The sequence below is a fragment of the Pagrus major genome, chromosome 16, assembly GCF_040436345.1.
Source record: "Pagrus major chromosome 16, Pma_NU_1.0".
Lineage (NCBI taxonomy): Eukaryota > Metazoa > Chordata > Actinopteri > Spariformes > Sparidae > Pagrus > Pagrus major.
In genome coordinates, this window is record NC_133230.1 from 12,785,439 (window position 1) to 12,807,497 (window position 22,059).

The 22,059-nt window shown below is 44.1% G+C and overlaps 1 protein-coding gene across 2 annotated transcripts in view; it reads right to left on the bottom strand.

Annotated features, from left to right (window-relative positions):
* Positions 1 to 19,225, bottom strand: part of hivep1 (HIVEP zinc finger 1) — a 58,916-nt gene extending 39,691 nt beyond the window's left edge. Inside the window, exons 1-2 of one of the 2 annotated variants that reach the window (XM_073483329.1) lie at positions 19,016 to 19,225; positions 17,069 to 17,204 (exon numbers count right to left, since the gene is read on the bottom strand). In XM_073483329.1, coding sequence (XP_073339430.1) covers positions 17,069 to 17,108 — 40 coding nt within the window. In that variant the 5' untranslated portion in view covers positions 17,109 to 17,204; positions 19,016 to 19,225. Of the gene's footprint in view, positions 1 to 17,068; positions 17,205 to 18,099; positions 18,275 to 19,015 lie in introns of those variants that run through there. The other variant, XM_073483330.1, reaches the window with a different exon arrangement.
* Between the last annotated feature and the right edge of the window lie 2,834 nt (positions 19,226 to 22,059).

Consider the following 22,059-nt stretch of genomic DNA (forward strand, 5'->3'; position numbering starts at 1 on the left):
TACTGTAAAACGCCCACAGTCTGGAGTTATAGCTTTCAGCTCCATTATTCAGCATCCTGCTTTCTGCTGACTGACTGCTGAGGCCTGTGTGTGTGTGTGTGTGTGTGTGTGTGTGTGTGCAGGAGAAGAAAAGCAGAATTACGGCTCGTCTGAGGCGAGTTTACCAAACTATGTGGTTGAATTCTCAATCTTTTTTTTATTTTTTGAGCTGAGAGTTCATGATTTCACTTGAAAGCGGACAATTTAAGGCTTTAGTTAATTTAGTTTCTTGTACGACTGCTTGTGTTGTTTTACACTTGAGACATTTTGGGCTTATTTTGTTGAATAAAAAGTGTTTTATTTTCCTCAACCACTGCAGCTCGAACTATTTTTTATAGTTTCAATCAACAACTACACTATAAGTCATTTATCAATTAAAAATGGTCAAACAGAAACCAGGGTCTTCTATCATCTAGGCAAAACCAAACATTTGTTTTTCACTCTCTGACATTTTACTGACAAAACCGCTTAAAAGGTCCGATTTGTAAGTTAGCTGATTTTTGAGTCTCATTCCCAACATCCCAACTGGATTCTAGGTCGGGTCGGACACCATCCCACAGCGTCAGTATCTGACGAGATGGGAGTGAGACTGAAAAATCCAGTCCTTTAATGAGAAGGGTTTAAAATTCTTCTGGGCTGTGGCGGGCTACAATTTGATCTTCTTTTAATCCACACCGGTAAAGCAGGACAGTGCTCACCTGACACTACTCTCTCTGAGCCAACAACACTTCCTACTTCCTCATTACCTCCGTCTCACTCACACCTGTCTCTCCTAAAACAACGGCAGGAGGGAAGTAATATTTATCCAATCATTTTTGGGTGAACTTATCCTTTAAAAAAATAGGATGAGTTCAGATCTGGAGTCACGACCATAAAGACTTGAAGCAGGGGGATCAGGAACAGATCCTGTATTACATCTTGTTTTTAAGTAAAAGGAGACGAGATGTTTTCACAGCTCTAACATCAGACTATTGTCTCAGCCGTGCTGTATCAACAAACACGGAGCCGAACACCACAAAAGACTCAGCGCAATTTTCTCTAATCATTTCAAATTGCTTGTTGTGCTCCTTTCTACATCGTCCCCTCTGAGCTCCGTCACTTTTCACACATCAACAAAAAAAAAGTCAACGCTTTTTTTCGCAGAGAGGCGTGCGACAGGATTGTTGTCTCCAGATTTTTAAAGAAAGCAAACTGACACGTCTTGTGACGGTGTCTTGATGCGTTGTGGAGGGGGAGCCGCCTGTAATCAAAGCACGAGCCTCCGTTCCCATGAGGCCTGGTAGTTAGTCATTCCCCTGCCTGATGCATGTGACTGTGGGAGCCGCACAGCTGTGCTCTGATTGGCCGCTGTGCTGCAGCGATGATGGCAGACGTCCCACGCAGCAGAGAAAGTGTCAGTGTTGATAAATACAGCCCACGGCCTGACCTTAAGGAAGCCGCACAGCACAGCCTCTGCCTTCTCACCCATCTGCCCACCTGCCCTCTCCTCCACCTCAACATCTGTTGTGCACGGCAGCGCGCGACCTGTCGCTTCCAGTCAAGGACGAGGTCTCCTGAAGGCTGACGAACTGAGACTTTAATGTCATTTATGATCTGTAATTCGGCATAATGACTGAAGAAAAACACATCAAGGTTAACGTCCCGGAGGCCGTGAGCAGAATTAAGACGCCAACATTGAATTCATTATGAACTATTATGTTGCTGCGGCAAACTGCTCTCATTAATACTAATAGCGGGGTGTTCATAAACATATAGAAGGGAAGTCAGAGTCAGCAGCTCTGATAAACGGCCTCATGAATCAATGCATGATCTGACTGGAAAAGAGGATGACGAGCAGAGCGGGGATTCACAGCCGAGCGGAGGAATGTATGAATGTACCTCCAGGCTTGTCGCTCAAAACGAGGGGAAACAGCGGCTTTCCCCGCCTGATCTGAGCCGACATCCACACACATCCAGGAGATCGTTAGGCAGCGACCTCCGCCCATTTTCTGCGTCAAACCTCAAACCTCAGTGCCGCGCTCTCTGCCAGGTTCTCGGGGTGAATTGACAGTATTGTTGCCTCGCCTCGTTTTGGAGCGACGACTCCTTTTTCCCTCTAAACGGCTCTGACAGCACGGCTGGTTCAAGTCCTCCACTTTGGGCCTTTTCGGTCATGGGAGACGCAAAACTGATCTGTTGAAGTGACGGATTTTTGTCCCCGCCACTTTCTCAGATGGTCCCTTTTGTCCCTGTTACATTTTTAAAAGCATAATTTGTTAAAAATCTTCTAAAAAATATCTTGACACAAGAAATGTTAACTATCAAATGAGAACACGCGTTGTTCTCCTTCAATACCTGCAGTTGAACCTGGACGCTGCTGATTCTGGTGCGAAAACATTTTAACCCAGGATGCAGCAAGTTATTATATTAAGTTGTTTCCCATCCACCTGTCTGGAAACTTGGTGGTGAAAATGGATGAATCGATAAAAGCAAAATGCAACAAAATAAGGTCAATGGAAACAGACTTGCGCTCTGGCTGCATTGAACACGTAACGTATGAGGACCGTCACCGGAGCTGAGGTGCAGCGGAAAATATTTGGTCACTGGCTTCACCTGCAACACACATACGGTAAAGGGTTGTATGAGTCACAGGCAAAACGAGACGGTGAGCTTTGGTCTATTTTTACATTAGCCTACCTGATGAAGGTTGGAGAAGAACGCTGAGTAAGTAGCTCTCCTGGTAAAGTGTGTGCCTCATTCAGACTGCTGAGGTTGAGGCCGAGGGTTCAAATCCACCCTGCAGCTTCTGCTGCGTGAAGTAAAATGTGTCCGTCATAAAAACTTTATATTTGAACCACAAGGAGTTCTTTAGACTTTAATTTTGAACCCTGTGAGGACGTCACCTGGACGTCAACAGTGAGCGTTGAAAAAGACATCAAAACACTTCCAGTCTGGCTCTTCTTCTACGCCACCAAAGACCGAAGTCGAAATGACCTCTTGTGAATACGTTAATGCTCAGAACAGCGCTTTTTTTAAAATGAATGTGAATGTTTGTCATCTTCAATTAATCGATTATCAAACAAAGTTGCAGCTGATTTTTCGATTTATTGACTCATCATTTCAACCGACTGATCTGTGACTTTTTCTTTGTGCTTTCTGTGGATGTTCAATCTCGACTGAGTCTTGAGGGGCGTTTAATCAGACACCAGACCAACATGTTAAATTTCCATCCAGTTAATGAAACATAATGAAACCAGGTGCACGACCGAACCACATCTGTCTTCAGTCCTTCACTGTTTATCCCACTTTCCTGCCATAATAATAAACTTTCCAGTATTTTTCTGTTTGCTCTTCTTTTACCAGTTTTCTGTGAGCCGTTTCCCCCAGAATGCTCCTCTGCCCTCCTTCGCCTCCTCACCCCTCGCTCCCCTCCTCCTCCCTCCTCGCTCGTAGGAGGTTCCAGCAGTCGGACACAAGGAACAGCACCTGCAGACCGAGACTCATGCTGCTCTGTTTCCCTGGCAACCCCTACATTGGGCTTTGCGTGTGCAAACCATTAAGCAATGCCAGCTCTGCATACACACACACATGCAGCTGCACACATACTTGCACACACACACACACACACACACACAGAAAGCGCCCCCACACAACAACCCTTTTAAGGGTTTCCGGCTGGCAGGCGTGAGCTTCTTTTTTTAATTTGAGTTTTTCCAAAGCTTTTTTTTTTTTATTTTTTACCTCCGACTCCAGCAGCTTAACTCGCGTCACATTTTCCCCGCAATCATAAAAAAAGGACCCCCTGGGAACGAGCAGCCCTCGTCTCACAGAGGCAGGTTTTGTTGGGGCTTTTCTCTGACATATATCCTCGGTGCGTACAGCAGCTCTCTCCGCCTCCTCCTCCATGTGTCATGAGCACATCGCCAAATAATGTGACATCCAGCCCCGGCTTCGGGTCCTGCGTCGCCACCGCAGGGAGAATTTCTTCCACTGTTCTGGGTCTCTGTGCTGACGCCAGCTGAGGCAAATCCTGCCGGCCCCCGCCCTGCTTTTTCCCCCCTCCGTCATTCCAGCTCAGACGCTCACCTTTCGGAGGTGCCAACATCAATGCTGCTCAACCAAGTTTCCAGGAAGTGGCTCCGCAGGCCGCAAAGGCTCACCTGTGGAGGGAAAAGGTGCGTGTGTGTGTGTGCACCTCAGGTCACCGTTCGTTAGCTCCAATTTAGCTCAGCTTGCCTGAGCCCTTCACTAACGCTTCGGTTTGAAAAGTTTAAGCCCAATAATTTGACTGATTGGGCAGCAGACGCAAGACGAAAGCCCGGGACGTCACACAGGAGGCCGTAAACAGTCAGGTCGTCTGTCGTCAGGGGGTCGTACGTAAACGGGCGAGTGGGTGGCGAGCTTACAGCGACACACACACACACTATTACACCTCAGCTGTGGACGTCTGAGCAGCGACAGGTAAACAAGGCTTTGGCAGGCTGTCGATGAATGACGCCTTGGTCATTTGTTGAACATTTTGTCTCGCATGAAAATTCATCTGTGCCTCCACAGAGCGACGCTCGCAGCTCAGATGAGAAGGTGCACGACTCGACAAACGAACAAACACACAAACGCAGTTGAAACACACACATGCAGGCGGCTGGTGTGAGCTGTGGTATTAGTCACCAACGTCTGGTAAACAGGCAAGTTTGACAGACATTCAAACTGAGAGTCTGCAGAACGGTTTTTGTTGAGGTGGGAGGAAGAAAGAAGGACTTAAAACGAGAATGGTACTCAGTAGAGTGCATACCTCCGCAAACAGTCCCCTTTATAAAGAGACCTATGGTGCTTTTTGTTTTTTTTCTTGTGCATGTAAAAAAACTTAAATAAAGGTCGAAGGCCACACCAACAACAGCTCCTCTCTCCCACAGAAAACACTGCTCCTCAAACGTCTCGTCAGTAGCCCCGCCTTTAATTCTGTGACTAAGTGACATCTCACTACGTCACCATGTCACACATTTGCATAATTTACAGACAGGAGCTAAAACAGAGCGTTTCATACATTTTGTGTCTTTGAGCATTAAAGCATGTAAACATATTCTAGTAGTAACACAAAATAAAAGAACCTGGAAATGAGCATAATGTGTTTCCTTTAAGCCAATCAAGCCTAATCCAATATCAATTAAAACATATTTAAATCCGCTAGATCAAATTAAACTCACTCATAGATACCAGACACCTAAAAACACCTGATTTTTGTCATCAAGATACTACACATTATCCTCTGAGAAACTGACAAAATGTCAAGAAACACCCTATCACGCAATGTTAGAGAAAGTGAGAAGAAATTCCTGGATCTGCACCAAAAGTTAACGGGGTCTATTCTGAGTCGAGACCCATCCTCCATCCAAGTTTCATGACAATCGGTTCAGTAGTTTTTGTGTAATCCTGCTGACAAACCAACAAACAGACACAAGCGAAGCAAAACCTCAATTGCAGATGTAATAATTTCTTTTTTCTTAAATAAGCGGTTACAAGTGAATTTAGATTCACTGTTTGATTGAAAATGGCTGAAATGTTGATCATTTATTCAGTTACAGTCTGTCTAAAGGTTAAACTGGTTGACCTTTTCCAGTGCAGTTATTAAAGAGCCACAGATTCTTCAGTATGAGGCCTCAAAGACAAAAGGAGCAGTTGTCACGGGAGACGAATGTCGAGTCACAGCAGAGCAAAAAGCAAATCCTTATCCTAATCAAACTTATTAAGTGACTCGCTGCAGCTCTGATTCCTTTAATTCACTAGAAAACATACGTCACAGGTTGCGTTGTCTCTTCAGCACCTCATTAAGTCATTATAACGTCGGCCACATACTCGACATTCGCCAGGCGGTTTGGTTAAAAACCAATTTGTGGCACAGCTTCAACCCAAATGTAAAATAATAATTAAATAATAATTACATAAACCAGCTGCCGTCTGAAATTAGCCAACTCACAAATTGGTTTCCTCAAAACCAGATGTTGCCAGGTGTTTGGGAGGTTCCCCTCTTCCCCACCACAGCGCAGTTACCCCGAGGGCGGGTTTGTCACGGAGCGACCGCCCTCCACTTAGCAGAAGGCCCGAGGTGATGAGAAACACCACCGCTTGTGAGACGAACCTCACAATTAAGAGTTCACGCTAAATGGAAAAAGTCTCTGCTCCCTGATAATCACATTTTCCATCATTAAAAATGTATTCTGCATGAGTCGATGTGCCGGCCATTAAAAAAAACTAGCACGCAGTGAAGAAGCACTAAAGCATCTGCTTTTTTATTCCTCCATTAAAAAGCAGGAATAGACATTAACCCACATTTCGGGATGGCAAAGTGAGCAGCGGCGGCCATATTCAGTTTCATTCACACAAGATGAGGCCGTAAACATTCCTGCGTCCTGTCGCAGCGCTGCCTCTCTGTCAAAGTGAAAGCTGCTCTGAGGTTACCACCAAGTTAAACAGACATCCCTGAACTAGTTTCAGCCTGTCTTGTTGTAGTTACTGTTGCTAAAACCGCGCTCTGTTCCCGCCTCTGGGAGAGAAGTTCCCTTTGTGTGAATCTCGCTGCATTCGCACACTGTAATTTGAAGGGACCGTACGGAAACACTGGTTTGGCTGCCTGAGCATGACACAACATGTAAAAATCCATTCAGTCAGGCCCGAGTCTTAACTCCTTGTGCACCGCTTACATAAGCAGAAGTGTTTTCTTCAGTCTCAACAGCACAGTCGTCTTCATTAGCTTTCAGCACTGACACCATTTTTCGGAGACAGTGCAGCTAAATGTTTGATTACCAAAAGATTAATCATGAATACAGCTGATATGGAAAAAACATGAGTGTGTTGTGATGCATGTCGACTTTAGTGGTGCTGCTGAGTTTTGTGCCGGTGCTCCTAAAACTTTCACAGAATAAACAATCAAGTGAAACAATAAAATATAAATATATAATACCCCTAACTTATTTTGAGTAGTGTTTATATTACACACGTCACTTTATATACCACTCGGTCGCCTGTGAATTTCCCCATGAGGCATCAATAAGGTCTGTCTGAGCCCACGCAGCTGAAACTTTAATGTTTTTAACAGAGATGTAAAATCATGACTGAAAGAGAAACACTGCTCTCACACCTGTGCCTTTAAAATACTGTATTATTTTTATTTTTTCCTGTATTGTACTTTTACTCTACTTTTTCTCCTTTCCTTCTCTCTACTTTAGTTGTAGGTGTTGTAAATTAGCATCTTGCTATGAACGCTACGTGCATCAGGTGCTTCTGCATGAGTGTATGTTGCAGCACTGATGTTAAGATTATGTCAACTTATTGATATAATAATATGTTGAATTTGTTGATTTTATTTCGTATTATTAATTTGCAAAGTAACTTAAGTTAGCAAATAAATGTAGGAGAGTAAAAAGCACAATATTTGACACTGAACTGTGGTGGGATGTAAGTGTGAAGTGGCAGAAAATGGTCATCAGAGCATTATAGCCATATTTTACGTGAGTAAACGTACTCGGACCAGGATGGGTCCATTTAACCCATCCTGAGGGAGCAGGCGGGCAGATCTCCAGGTCTTAGCCGGCGTCTCTGTCAGGAAGTGTATTTTTTTATGTTGAAGTTACACTAACAAGTTGTCCTGTAACCTCAGAAAGGATTCAAGTCTGGAGTCACAGATGGGACCGAGCAGCAGCTGGCAGCAGCAGCAGCCCACAGGCGGTTAAATACCTGAGTGTCTGATTGTACAAACTACCTCCAGAGCCTGCAGATCAACAATCAACACAAATCTCATTTAGTCAGAACCAAACATTCAGGACGCACAATAAATATATACACTGATTTCTTAGCAGATTTTAAAATTTAAGTTCGATTTAAGCAATATGTGAATTAAAGATGAGCTCTGCTTCATGATTTACTGTTTTTTTTCTGTTTTCTCCATCAGATCATGTTTTTTGAAGCGGTGTCGTGGTATGCAGGAGACCCTGACCCTGCTCTGACAGTAAGATTTACAGGCGTTGGGAGGGAGTTGATAGGAGAAGCATCGCACACCTCTCTGACCTTCATGAGTCACGCAACACATGAGACACTTCTGAAGGTTAAAAGCTCAGCTCTGCGAGAAAAATAGGGCAGTCGAGGCCAGAAAGCAACAAACAAAACCTCCCTGTGTTTGGTGTTGGGAGCGTGTCTGCGCTGCTGTCGTCTGCTCTGACCCTGGATATTTAACCACAGTCAGATGTGCCGGTGGATCATTAACAGGAAAATGTTGCTGTCGGTTTGTTGCAAAATTACTGAATAACGTGAGCTCTGAAGCGGCTCGTGGAGACAATCCTGCACCTGTTTTTAAACATAAATCCACATCCGGAGCAAATGAGACGAAAATACAATCAGGTTAATGTAATAAAATACACAAAGACGCCGTTGTCAGCAGAGTGGAGGATGTCGAAGGGATGAGAAACTCTCGTCTCCCTGCTTCAGCTTTACAGGGTAAACATTTTCCACCTTGTTAAACGTCTCCCCCCTTTTCACTGCAGTTGTTCCCCATTTATCACGCAGCGTGTTCCCGGCTGGAGCGGGACAGCCGACCTGTTGGGCTCCGGTGTGAGGAGCCTTTTTATAAGACACCAGGAATGCAGACTCAGTTTCTATAAACACCGGTGCTGCTAACAAGTCTGGGCATTTTCAGGGGCGAGAGAGAGGAAAAAGAAACCAAAACGCCATGCAGACATCACACGCACGCTGGCCACTGATGATGAAAACACACACACGACAGATACGTACAGAGAGGGAGAGCGTGAACACAGCTCAGCGCACGTCGTCAGAAAGGTTAATGAACTGCACTCATTTCTAAATCAGTGGGTTTTTAACTTCGGGTCACATTTTTCCGTTGCAGCTACCTAACTAGGCCACACATCCTACAGAGCTGCACCGCAGTGGCTTCGTGAATTCAAAGCAGAGGTGGAGGTGTTAATTTAGTGCAGAGCAACACTTTGGTGGGAATTCAACAAACAAAAATCAGGTTTACAAATGAAGAACAAACTGAATTTTACAAGAAAATGTGTATATTAGCAAATATTTGTTGAGGAAGATGCCACTAATTCTCCAGTCAGGTGCAGTTATACCTTTGAAGAAGGGGTTAAAAAATGAAAACCTCAAACGGGGGAAAAACGTAGAAAACGTGATGAGATGAGTCAAAAGTTATTTGTGTAGGAAGAAGATGACTCTGGTGAAAAGTACAAGTAAAGTGCAGGAATGTACTCAAAGGCTAAAAGTAGAAAGGTTTCCTCCTGAAGGACATTTTCTGACTGAAGCTCACGTCGTATTAATCTAATTAATTTGTTCCAGCTGTTCCTGAACGCACCACAGAGATAGTTGATTGCTGAGTCTCACTCCCAGGACGTCACACAGCCACATTTTGGGTCTCAAAGTGAGAAAATAAGTAAATCCAGGCGGCAGGGTCAGACACTAACACGCCTCTCCTCCTCTTTCCAGTCTGTTTCTGTCTTTTCACGTCAAAAATAAAAAATAATAAATCGATAATTCCCCTCAAACGAGCCTGCTTTGAAAACGTAAAAGGAGTAGTAAGTGTAGATATTTGTGTTAAAAAAAAAAATACAGTACAGTACATAAAGTACAGATACCAGAAAAATCTACTTAAGTGCGGTAACAAATCTCTCGTCAACAGAGGTCTCCTCATCACGCCACACTGATCCAGGGTTTGTGTTTCCTCAGTGGTTGATTCAGTCGCACGTTTCACGTACGTCATGATTCACTCGTTAAGTCCGTCTTCGCTGCACTTTGTTGTATTTTGCTCTGCTGGAGACTCGTCGGCTCAGTGAACCGCAGACTTTTTTTTTTCTCTGTGGAAAAAAGGCAGTGAAACACTTTGTAAGCTGATATACTTTTAATTCAAGGTCGACTCACGAGCAGCTTTTTTTAAATTACATCTCGTGCTTTTAATCAGAAAATAGAGTTTAGTTGTTTTGCTCATCCGGTGCTGGCCGACGTATCCAGACCCTTTATTTAAAGGTGCAGTCTGTCAACACAATTTAATTCTGTTTTACTTTGTTCATATGTGGCGGACCCTGCCACCTTTCTAGCTTCAAACGGTGTTCTTGGACCTTATTTTCCTCTGAGAACAGCTTGTTTATTCAGCTATGGAAAAAATGTATATTTCTGGTTTATATTATTACCTCATTAATATTGTAAATATTAAAATTCTGAGTTTTAATTTCTTCTCTAAAGCTGCACAGTGCCTCTTTAAATTAATTTAAATGTATAAAAAGGTGCCAGAATTCGAAGGTGTCTCCAAAAAAGCTACGCATGCTTCTTCTTGTATCCCTGTGTGTATTGTTGTTTTTTTGTATTTAAGCTACTAGATTATTATCCTCATTATTTGTTGATAACGTTAGTTCATTTTTTGAATGTTTGAAACTAGGATTTTGGCTGTATTTGACCAAATCCTCCCTTAAAGCACTTAAAATCTTAATTTAGTAACATCGAATCAGGAAAATGTACGAAAGAATTAACAAAATAAAAGCACACAATGCAAAAATGTGACTGTGATGCTATATTATCATTGTTAAAACTCATTAGTGTACAAGCAGGATGTTAGTGTTGTAGTTGCACGAGGTGGAGCTAATATTTAATTAGTTTGTCTCCAGAACAGGTTCCTCACGATGAAGAAGGTCTCGTCTGAACAAACTTTACAGTTTGTACAGTTCACACGAAGAAACGCTCATATTTCATTACTCCAGTTTGCCTGGCAGCCGTTAGTTTTGTGTTTATTTCTGCTGATGTCCACAGAGTGTGTGTGTGTGTGTGTGTGTGTGTGTGTGTGTGTGTGTGTGTGTGTGTGTGTGTGTGTGTGTGTGTGTGTGTGTGTGTGTCTCTGAAGGGGAAACCACTGTGTATCCCGCTGGAGCTGCTTAGAGACCAGCTGTTTGAGAAAAGTAAACAGAGTCAGGGGAGGGGGGGGGACAGGAGTTCCTAACTTCCTGCATTGTTGCCCGCAAACTGCGTCAGAGGATCGTTCCTGACGAGGACACGCACACACAAGCATATGCTCTATGAACTGACAAGCCTTCGGGATTAGAAATCAGAGTACTACCACTTAAAAAGATCTGTCAGATTTTATTAAAACATAACAGACATTTAAAAAGAGGTCAAGAAGTGTTTACAAGATGGACCTGCCCTCAAAAAGAATAAATAATAACATGAAGCCGTTTTAAATAGTCCTGCTCTCTCCACATCACCACCAACTCAGGCCTGAAATATAACTTTAACAAGTAATAAAAACTTGTGACAGCCCGTTTTACAATAGATAATTAACGACTCTCTGCCACAACGCCAACGGAAACCGATCCTTACAACCTTCTTAAAGCTCAGATTTATTGCAGGGCTGTTTTATTGGATGATATTCGGTTCTGACTACCGACGACGGCCGTTTAATTCTGCAGGAAATACAGCTCACAGTGTTTCTTTGTTAACTGAATAATTGCAAAATTGTATTCAAGAAGTCATAAAATATTCACAGTGAAAACAAGTGAAGATCTCATCGAGGCTCGTAAAGAAGTTTAGTCGGGCTCAGATTTAAGCTTTACTGACAGCGAGCCTGTTCGAATGCGCTCAAAACATAATTCACCTGATGGATGTCAGCAGAGCGGCCGGGTCGGGACGGTGACAATGAAACAATTCATTCTTTGTGTCCCCCGACAGGACGAAGTGTCAAGTCAGATTTCAGACGATCGGGAGGGAAAATGTAAGCGTGGTTTCTTTTGTAGTCGGACGGCTGCCAAGCCTCCGAGGCAGAAAGCACCCGAGAAAACCCGGAGATCAGCGTCATCCAGCCAAGACTCTGAACGCTGAAATAAACACCACGTTTTCATCTGTGCTGAGATTAATTATTGCTCCGTTATAATGCAAAGAAAACACTGTGTTAAAGATCACTGAGCTCCAAGCGGAGTTTTTTTTTTTTAAAAGCAAGTCTTGGACATTAATCATGGTAATGTTATGGCTCAAGGGAGTATGAGGAGGGCTCTTTAAGTTCTCAGGAAAAGACATTCTCCACGGCAAAGTTTAAGCATGTGATAGCATGCCATGCAATTATCATTTCCTGTCTGATGAAGGGAAAGCCTTGAGTGCAGGCCAAGGAGGAGAGGTGATGAACTGGGTTAAAAGGCAAAACAAGAAGCCAAACAAATGTCTCAACAAGTTATCAGATGATGAGGAAGTGAGCTGGGTACTCCCCACAACACGCTGAGAGACTTCACCAGAACTGGAGACGGCAAGCTCGTTCAAGTTGACACCTCGGGGATACTGTGCTGCACTTAGGACGCAAAAAGAGACACGATCGCCGCTTCTACTGGATTTAAATGTGTTGTTTCACCAAATGTACAACATTGTCGGGTCTTAAATTTGAACTGATCTCCTAAAAAGATAACATAAAAAGAAAAATACCCTCTGGCAAAGAAGGGACATGCACCAGCATTTTTTAATCGCAGTTAAGATGGGGGTTTAAAAAGACTACAAAGAGACTGAAAACGGCTACAAGGAGACACAAAACCCCGACATTAGAGACACAAAGTGACCACAAGGGAACGCAAGGCAGCCACTAATAGACGGACAACAGGCACAGAGATACAAATGACCACAATGGGCCACAAAACAAACACAAACTAATACAAAATGACTACAAAGGGACACATTAAAACCACAACGTCAGAAAACAACCACAAAAGACAATAAAACACTGCAAGGAGACACAAAACGACTACGAAGAGGCATAAAAAAACAAAAAAATACAAAAAACAAAAACGAAGACACACAAAACAAACACAAGACAAACAAAATTACTAAAAATAAATGAAAACAACCACAAAGGCACAGAAACGACTACAAAGAGATGCAAAAAAAACAACAGACACTAAATAACTAAAATGAGATCAAAACAACCACAAAGAGGCTCAAAACAAATACGAACAGATACAAATCAACCACAGGTACAAAAAAAGACACACAAAACATCCACAAAACGACCCCGTAGAGAACGACTACAAACAACACAGTTGATCTGTATCTCGGTCGGGGTCTCTGGCTCTTATGTTGAAGGGTGGGGGCTCATTTTCTCATTATCCGAACATGGCTGCGAGCTATTTGGAGAAACAAGTAGCTGCTATTTATTGATTTACTTTCACTGTAACAAACATTCACTGGAAATATTAAAAATGTTTATTTGGCTTTCATTCAAAACACTGAATAAACAACACAGAGCACAATCATAACACACTTTTTAATTGTACTGTGCTCCCTCCCTCTCAGATGAACCAGCCCTGAATCAAGGATCTTCCATCCCAATCAAATTACCGTCAATTATCCTCTCCAAATCTTTGACCCTCAAGAGAAAAATCCCCAAACACTGCAGCAGCTGCAGCCCTGCAGTCTGCGCCGGCAGAGACGAGGAAACAGTCACCATTAAAAATAGAGTCGAGTATCATTTGGACGCTGTTTCTATCGTCCTCTGTTGGGCGATGTAATGAACTGTTCTGAGAAACTTAATTATTTATGTTGTTTGGCCAAATAAGCTGAATGAAGCAGGAGCACAAGAACAAGTGTTTCTATGATAAACAAACAGGAGGACTCTGGCTCGCCGCTCACAGAAATGAGGAAGTCTGCTGCGCGGATCGACTGCTGGGGAATGGCAGTGATGCACATTTTCACACCCAGCATGTAATGCTGCAAAATTCGTAGATCTGTGAACTGCGAACGTCTGTTGACACGTAAATCTGTCAATTCTCGACATAACACGAAATCTCTCAAGCCAATTAATGTTTCTGTGTGAGCGTGGAGGGAATCTGTATCTTCAGTATGGACTTTAAATGCATTCAGTGATGTTTCTGCTGCAAGAACATCCCGACAGATTCACCTCTCTCCTCACTCACACACACCAAAAACAGTTCGAATAAATATGTTTTCATTTTGCATATTTGTTGCAGTAACTGATGAGACGACATAAACAAACACTGCAGCCACGACTCTGCCCGAGATCAACACAAACACGTGCAAAGACGAGTAAAAGCCTGTTTACATCAAAGACTCCTGACATTAAATTAGACAGATCCTGACATATAAGTTGTGCTGTGATTAAAATGTCATGCTATTATTGATCGCTTTTGTATTGATTTATCTCACCATGATCACATACAAGCATGACGGGAAGCAAACGTTGCTAAAAGCTCAACAGATCGAATGTTTTGCGTCGGACTGGAGAGAGTTTTTTTCTTTGTCCAACACTTTTATGCATGAAGTTGTACTACATTATATAAAGTATAGGGGGGTCACGACTCTCCAAATCCACAATTCAATTTGAATTTTGAGTTTGAGCGTACGATTCGATTCAATTTTGGATTTAAACATTTCTTCTTTCAGCTCTGACGGCTCTGCCTTTGTTAGACTGTCGCCTCAGCAGATGAGGGGTATCAACAGCTGTGTATAACAGCTCGACTTTATCCTGGTGACTTTTTGCAGGTTTGGGTTTGGCAAGTTAAAAATAATGTTCCCCAAAAAATAAAGATTCCAGAGTCCAACAGAAAAGAAGCCATTTGAGGATTCAGTAGAAAGACAGAAAATCAGTTTTTTACATCCAAACTTTCAAAATCTGTCACGAGTAAACCCTCCTCCGAAAACAAATCAATAAAGGATCTCTGAGGAAGAAAATCAACCCAACACCTCCGGTGCTGTCAGCTGATCTTCGTGCACACGGGATGAGCGTCTGACAGTGCAGCTGCAGGCTAACGGTAAGCTAGCTTTGTTGTTGTTGTTTTGTTTTCTCCAGTTGTTTTCTTCTCTTTTGATCGCGCTGATTGAAATTAAAAAGCTCATTTCGATTGATTTTTGATGACGTATTGAAATCGTGACACGTTACATCTACACCCTCTGATATGTTCTGTGGCCTTCAGCAAGATCCACATCCATACAAAATGCAAATCTATGAATCAGCGTTCCTTTTACATCTCTCACGGTCAAATTCAAGCACTTTTACAGCTTTTACAGCCAGAGTTTGGCTGTTAATGTTACAGAATAACTACTGGACATATGTTTTAAATAGCCATACACAGACTCAGCCTTCATCATTTAAAAGAGCAATAAACTCTGTGATCCACTGTGACTGCAGATAGTGTCGTCTTTTCACAACGTGTCGCCTGTGTGTACGTAGACCTTAATCAGGCTGAGCCGATATAAAACTATCAAACATTCACTCGACAGATAGCTTCAGTTATAATAAAAGCACATCAGTTTGAGCCAACCTCTTCAGTCAGACAGACATTTATTTCTGACGCAGTTACAGTTTCAAACCTTGAAAACATCACATTAAAAATCAAGCGTTTACAAGGATATCCAGCACCCGTACAAACCCCGACGAACACACAAATAATGTGCAAAAGTCTCCTTCTTCACTAGAAAGTGTTGCACACTGGACCACAAGCTTCCCCGAGGCTTTCACACCAGTGGCGAGTAGCCAAACCATCTCATAGGTGCACTTGTTAAATTCAGATTTATGTGAAGAGAAACTTCAGTTAATAAAAGCCTCGGCGTGTCTCACTCTGCAGCTACCGTACGTCATCCGAAAAGCAGCAGCAACGAGGAGAGTCTCCACCAAAGTCTTCATCAAATCTAATCAATCGTCGGGCGACTCTGTGCTGTTAATCTCCTTCAGCTTCTTAAACATAAAGCCTTCAACATTTAATCAGGACGTCTGACCGTATTTATACACTTTAACATGAAGTTGGGAGGGAATGCTCCGATCTGGCAACGAAGAGAGCAACTGATGTGGAAACAGTTTGGGTAAAAGGTCAGACCTGCGACGAGGCGAAGAGTAAGATGGTGAGGAAACTGATTTCTCCGTCTCATGCGGAGGACACCGAAGACCACACTGCTGTCCTGTGAAAACCTCAACTTCAGGGAGTTCACGGCTCAGTGACGAGGCATTTTTCTGAGCATCTGAACATTTTTTTAAAAGAACCGGTTTGCTTTTCCACGAGCGTGAGAGCCACCGAAGAGTCACATCCTTCAGTCCCTGTATACGTCTCCAATTTCCCAGCATCGCTAAGAACAACTGTGTCGGACTACATGGACTCTTGCTCCTGGCTTTACGTGCCTACACTGGCATCCGATCGGACCACTGTTGCTTCGATTAGTGAAAAACAGTTCAAATCTTTTATTTATCCTCCCGTGAATCAGTCAGAACGAGCTACACTAGCTCTGGTTTTTAAAAACGGAGGTCATAAGTGGCCTGAGTGCACAATAACTTCGCCCCCAGCCCCTCGTGTAAGTGGTTCTTTGTTCTAGATCAACAACGTCTTGGTGCCGCTGGGATCCAGTTCTCTGGCTGATGAAACGCAAAGAACTGGTCCCAGAGGAGGCACTGGCTCCGAACCAGCACCTGAACCTGAAGTTTCTTCAGTATTTTATCATGTTACCATGAAAATACAAAAAAAAAAAAAAGACTCCAGGCGGGGGCGACTGTAGCTCAGGAGGTAGACCGAGTTGTCTAGCAATCTGAACGTCGCAGGTTCAAATCCCCGGCTCCCCCAGCTGCATGTCAAAGCATCCAGCTCCGTGTTGAAGTATCCTTGAGCAACTGAACCCCAATATGCTGCTGATGAGCAGTTGGCACCTCGCATGGCAGCCTCTGCCATCAGTGTATGAATGTGACAAGTGTTTAAAGCGCTCTGAGCGGTCTGCAGACTGGAGGACCGCTGCAGAGTCCATCCTGTAACGTCATGACATCATCGTTTTGAGACAGAAAAACCACCTGCTCTCGTCCAAACGCTCATCGTGCTTCGGGCCACGTAGGAGTGAAATAATCACACTATTTTAAGCCAAACAACACATCTCCTGCCAACAATACGCAGTGATCTAATTGCTTTGTGGTCAGAAGAGACAACTGAGCAGTTCCTCTTTACGCTCGCGTCCAAGTCAACACACCCACCAGCTGACAGGAAATGCAAGACGTCAGGCGGAGAGCGAAGAGCAAAAACAGCCAACTTACCTTTTAAGTTCTTCGGGTTGTTCTGCTTGGTCCGCGGCATCTTTTCCGCCTCAGTTCACAGGTGCATCTTGGGGGAAGTGGGTTCTGGCGTTGGACCTCGAGATGAGTCGACTCTTGAGTTACAGTCTGAGCACATCTGCAGAAAACACACACACACGAGAGTCAGGATCAGCTGAACGTGAGCTCGCACGATAATCAATGAGCTGCAGAGTTGTCTGGAGGGGTCCAGGAAGGAGGCGCTGATTGAGTTTCCTCCTCAAACAGGTGACGGGTCGCAGTGCAGCTCCGGATCCTGTCAGTGGGAGGAGGTGTGATTATGTTCCCCTCATATCAATATAACCTCTGCAGCAGCTGCTATCTGCCACTCTGATCTCAAACCAAAAAAAAAAAGGAGGCAGACGGAGGAGACAGGAGGTGGAGGATCGGACGCCGATTGACACGTCAGCCGCTCTTGACGGATGATGCCAACAACGAGGTCCTGCGTGTGCAGCTGGGCGGCCCGGGGCCACACCGAGGTTCACTGTCAGAGAAGTTCAAGACCAGGAGCCTCCTGCACCTCACAGGGGAAACATTTCATCTGATGCCCTTTTCAGACAATCACAACAGACGCTTAAACATGGGTGTCATGCAAATGCCGGTGGTGGGAGTTGATGTGCAGACTCTCACCTCTGCAGAAAAACACAAAAATCATGAATACATATCTTTTAATTTTCAGCTTTCTCGCCCTTGCATCATCCCCCCCACCCCTCCAACATGTCCCCACAACACCTTCTACCCCTGTCAGAGCCGATGCAGCTCCAGGAGCCAGCCTTTGTTCAGCCCCCCCTCCTCCTCCTCACCAATATTACATAACACTTACTACAACTGGATGATGATTTTTTTTTTTTCCTCCCCTCCTCTATACAGTTGGCACATGTGGCGCTAGAGCAATGACATCATCTCACGGTGGATTGTCGGTACCGCCTGGCTGCCTGCCTGCACCACCGGGTCGCATGAAAACATCCACAGAAACACGGAGAGAGGCAGCTCACCTGGACGGTCGCTGATGCACTGGGGCTTGTTTCGCTTCGACGTCGCGGATGAGGATGATGATGAGGAGGAGGAGGAGGAGAGAGATGTGCACATTTCCTCTGGCGTGTCTCTCGGTCTGACTGCGTGCGTGTGTGTGCGCGTGTGTGTGTGCAGATATGTGAGGAAACACCCTGATACCGGTGATTCAAGTCGATGCTGTAACGCAACGTCCTCACCCTGTCAGGCTGGAATGCAACCTGCAGGTGACTAATGAGGGATGATTTCTCCTCCTCCACACCTGAGGATCAAAGCACGCGCAGTCACGCATTGACGGCGTCTTGTGTGTGTGTGCGTGTGTGTGTGTGACATAATCAGCCAATAAAAAAGATGAGATATCAGAATATGAAATAACAAATAACGCTGTTTTCATTTGTATCCACGCTGCAGGAGGAGGAAGGGGAGGGAGAGGGAGGTGACACCGCAAAACACCGCAAGGAAAAAACGCGTTGATTCTCATTTACCTGCATGCAATGAAGTCAGCAAAAACAATGCATGGTGATAGCGTATTTTGAGCCCTGTTGCAACACGTGAACGCCCTGTAAGTGAGGGAGGAGCCAGGGAAAACCCCTCACTGTCTCCGCAACAGCGCTCCAACGGGACGCTTCCCCCTCTCTCTCCTATCCAACAAAAAAAAACCCAAAGCCTCCACACCGTGCGCATTCATCACACCACAAGCAAAACACAGTGAACACATGAGCACCCGCAGAGGTGACACGAATAACACCCCCCCCCCCCCAAAAAAAAACAAAGAGCGGCGCGTAAGAGGGAGCACAGAGCTCAGGTTGCGTTCACGGCGCGCTGCACGGGGGGGGAGAGAAACACTGCGCCAAAAACAAAAACAACACACACAAAAAAACCACGCGTCCTCAGTCTCACCTGCGTCCACACTGCAAAGTTAGCGGCGGTGGTTTTAACGCAGCGATGGCAGCATGTCCGAGTCTCTTCAGGCTTTTTTTTTTCTTCTTCTTTTTTGCAGCCGCACCGCACGACAGCGTCCTGTGCCACCGTGAACCCGCCGCCGCCGCTGCTCCACGCGTCAGGAAACAACGCAGCAAGACGACTCGCGCGCAGTCACGGCGGGGTGGAGGCTCCTCGCAGGTGCAGGGCTCGTTACACACCTTTCGGTGTAAAAGAGGAGGGGGGGGGTCCGGCTCTGTGTTGTCTCCCTTCACCTTCTCTCTCTCTCACTTTCTATTGCAGGAAACAGACAGGCCCTCTGACGTCAACGGGGGTCCCGTCTCCGCCTCTCAGCCACGAGGGTCTCCTCTCCGGGCAGCGGGGGGATCCCGACGGGCGGCGATCCTCGTGTTCCGACACCGGAGCAACACGTTCAACCCCCAAAGAGCGGATCTGCGCTCGTACACCTCCTCCTCCTCCTCCACCTCCTCCTCCTCCTCCTCCTCGCGCTGGTTGGACCGTGCTAAAGACTCCCTCTGAGTGGAGATGCACGTCGTGTCGTGTGTCGCGCGCCCCCCCTCGCGGACCCCCGCCCGCCCTCTCCTCTGCACATAGTTTGGGACTGACGGTTTTCCCGGAGGTTCCTTGTTGTCAGGTCACGTTGTGCCCCTCCGCCACCGCCGACCGGGCTTTCCCATGCACGGACCCGCAGCCGGGTCCCTCTGCAGCCGCGGTGGTTAATAAAAGAGCAGGCGTGAACTGTGGCCTCCATTGGTGCCAAACAACGCGCTCAGATGACCAGTGATGAAGGAAGTCGTCCATCACTCCTGCGTTAAAATACACAACTTAGAGGTGCAACCAGGGAGTTTAGGGGGAAGACATTTTAATCAGAAGAGAAATGTCTTTTTAAACAAAATAAACAAACTATCTCATTAATAAACTGAATAAACAAACTGGTCTTAATGTTTTATTTTGTTTATGTGGCGGACCCTGCCACCTTTTCTCTGAGAACAGCTTGTTTATTCAGTTATGGAAAAAATAAATATTTCTGCGTTTGCATTATTACCTCGTTAATATTGTAAATATTAAAACCCATTTAAATAAAAAGAAAAAAAGCATCAAAGTTTACTCAAAGTACCAAAAAAGTAAAAATATTTATCATGCAGAATGATCCAGAGTAATGTATGTTATCTAACTGATACTAAATGATGCATTAGTTTGCGACTGGATACCTTGTGGGGATCAATAAAGTCTTACTGATAAGTATTTAAACTATATATATAAAGATAAAGATAATGTTTTGATTATATTTATAATGTTTTCAAAATTATCAAATAAATGCATTTATGGGTGCGTAAGTGCATGTGCATGGATATGCAATAAAAGTCAAATTAAATGTGTTGTATTATTATTCACAAACACGTTAAAAAATGTCAGATTAACAGAATAAACAATCAAGTGAAACACTAAAATATCCAGAACTAATTTTGAGTCGTGTAATTTGTTGATTGTAGTAACGTTTTCAAAATTAGTCTAAAGTACAATATTTACCTTTGAACTGTGGAGTAGCAGAAAATGGAAATACTAAAAGTAATATGACCTCAAAATTGTACTCGAGTACAGTCGACTACATGAGTAGACGTACTTTGAGTAAATACTTCTTTCCACCACCTACTGAATTGTAGGCTAGTTAGCCTGTAGCCGTAGTTGTAGCACCTGTGCTAAAACCAGCTGACTAACCAGTGTATACAGCTACATTTTGTACATATTTGACTTTAAAACATTAACTTTATTTGCAGACAGCTAATCAAAACATTTATTTTTCAAACTCGATTTGCATTTAGGCTCAGCTGTTAGCATCCTGTCTGTGTGCAGGAGGCTAACTAACAACCACAAACCAGTCAAAAACACAAACATAGTAAATTACATTACATTTACAACCAATCATGTCCTAAAGTACGAGCACATAACATGTCTGTCTCCTGGCTTGTTGGCAAGCTAGCAAACAAATATCCATTTAAAAGTCAGTTAGCTAGCTGACAGACTCTACTAGCAGGAGGCTAAAAGAGTTAGCCGTCCAAAGCAAAAACATTTTATGTCTTCCATTTTTGATTAAAATAACAACATTAGCCTAAATTGAAACTTACTTTGACTTCCTTTTGGATGCCAACAAATATCCACTGAGAAAGTCTGCTCGCTAATGTCCTTCTAGCTAGAATGAGCTAAACTAGCTAACTGGTACACAGTGAACACCTCGAACTCATACAGAGCAGTGTTGAGAGCGGCCATTTTAGATGCTTAAAGGCGTTAAACATACTTTTGAAGCCGTTCACTGCTAAAATAATATGATCTGTCTTTAGCCCAGTTAGCTGGCCGACAGTTAGCAGAGTCTCACTGCTCACTCAACCAGCTAGAAGAAAGGCTAAAGGAGCTAGCCGTCCAAAGCAAATCATTTTATTTATTCCCTTTTTTAATGAAATAATAACATTTGCCTAAATTAATCCTTACTTTTACATCCTTTTTGAGGGCAGAAGACACTGATGCAAGTGTTTCCCAGTTAGGCTGAGCTTGACAAAAGTCCAATATCTTTGTGTTTTGATTGTTCAGGTGAGAACTACTCTAACTAGCTCCGACTCTTTGTGAGCGCACACACTTAGTCAAATTGTTTTCAAATGACCTTTACGTATTCACACACTTGTGTTTCCCCTGCGTTAACTCAGACTTTCCACAGCAGCTCTTGACTTTAGCGAGCCGTTGTGGCTGTTAAAAAGCTCGTGGAGAGAAACACAGCAGCATGAAGGGAAATTTAACTTCCCGCTCAGTTTCACCTTTCCCCCAAAAAACATGTGAAGATACCACGAAAACGAGGTCAACGCGCTTCCTCGCAGCCCACTCACTCAACTGTGAAAACAAGATGCTTTGCTTTATAGCGGCTCAGGTATGTTTAAAATGATCGATATCTTCGTGCCATTTGCAGCAGAAGAAACAGGTCGTCTGGGTTGCACCGGTGTCGTCTAGTGCCA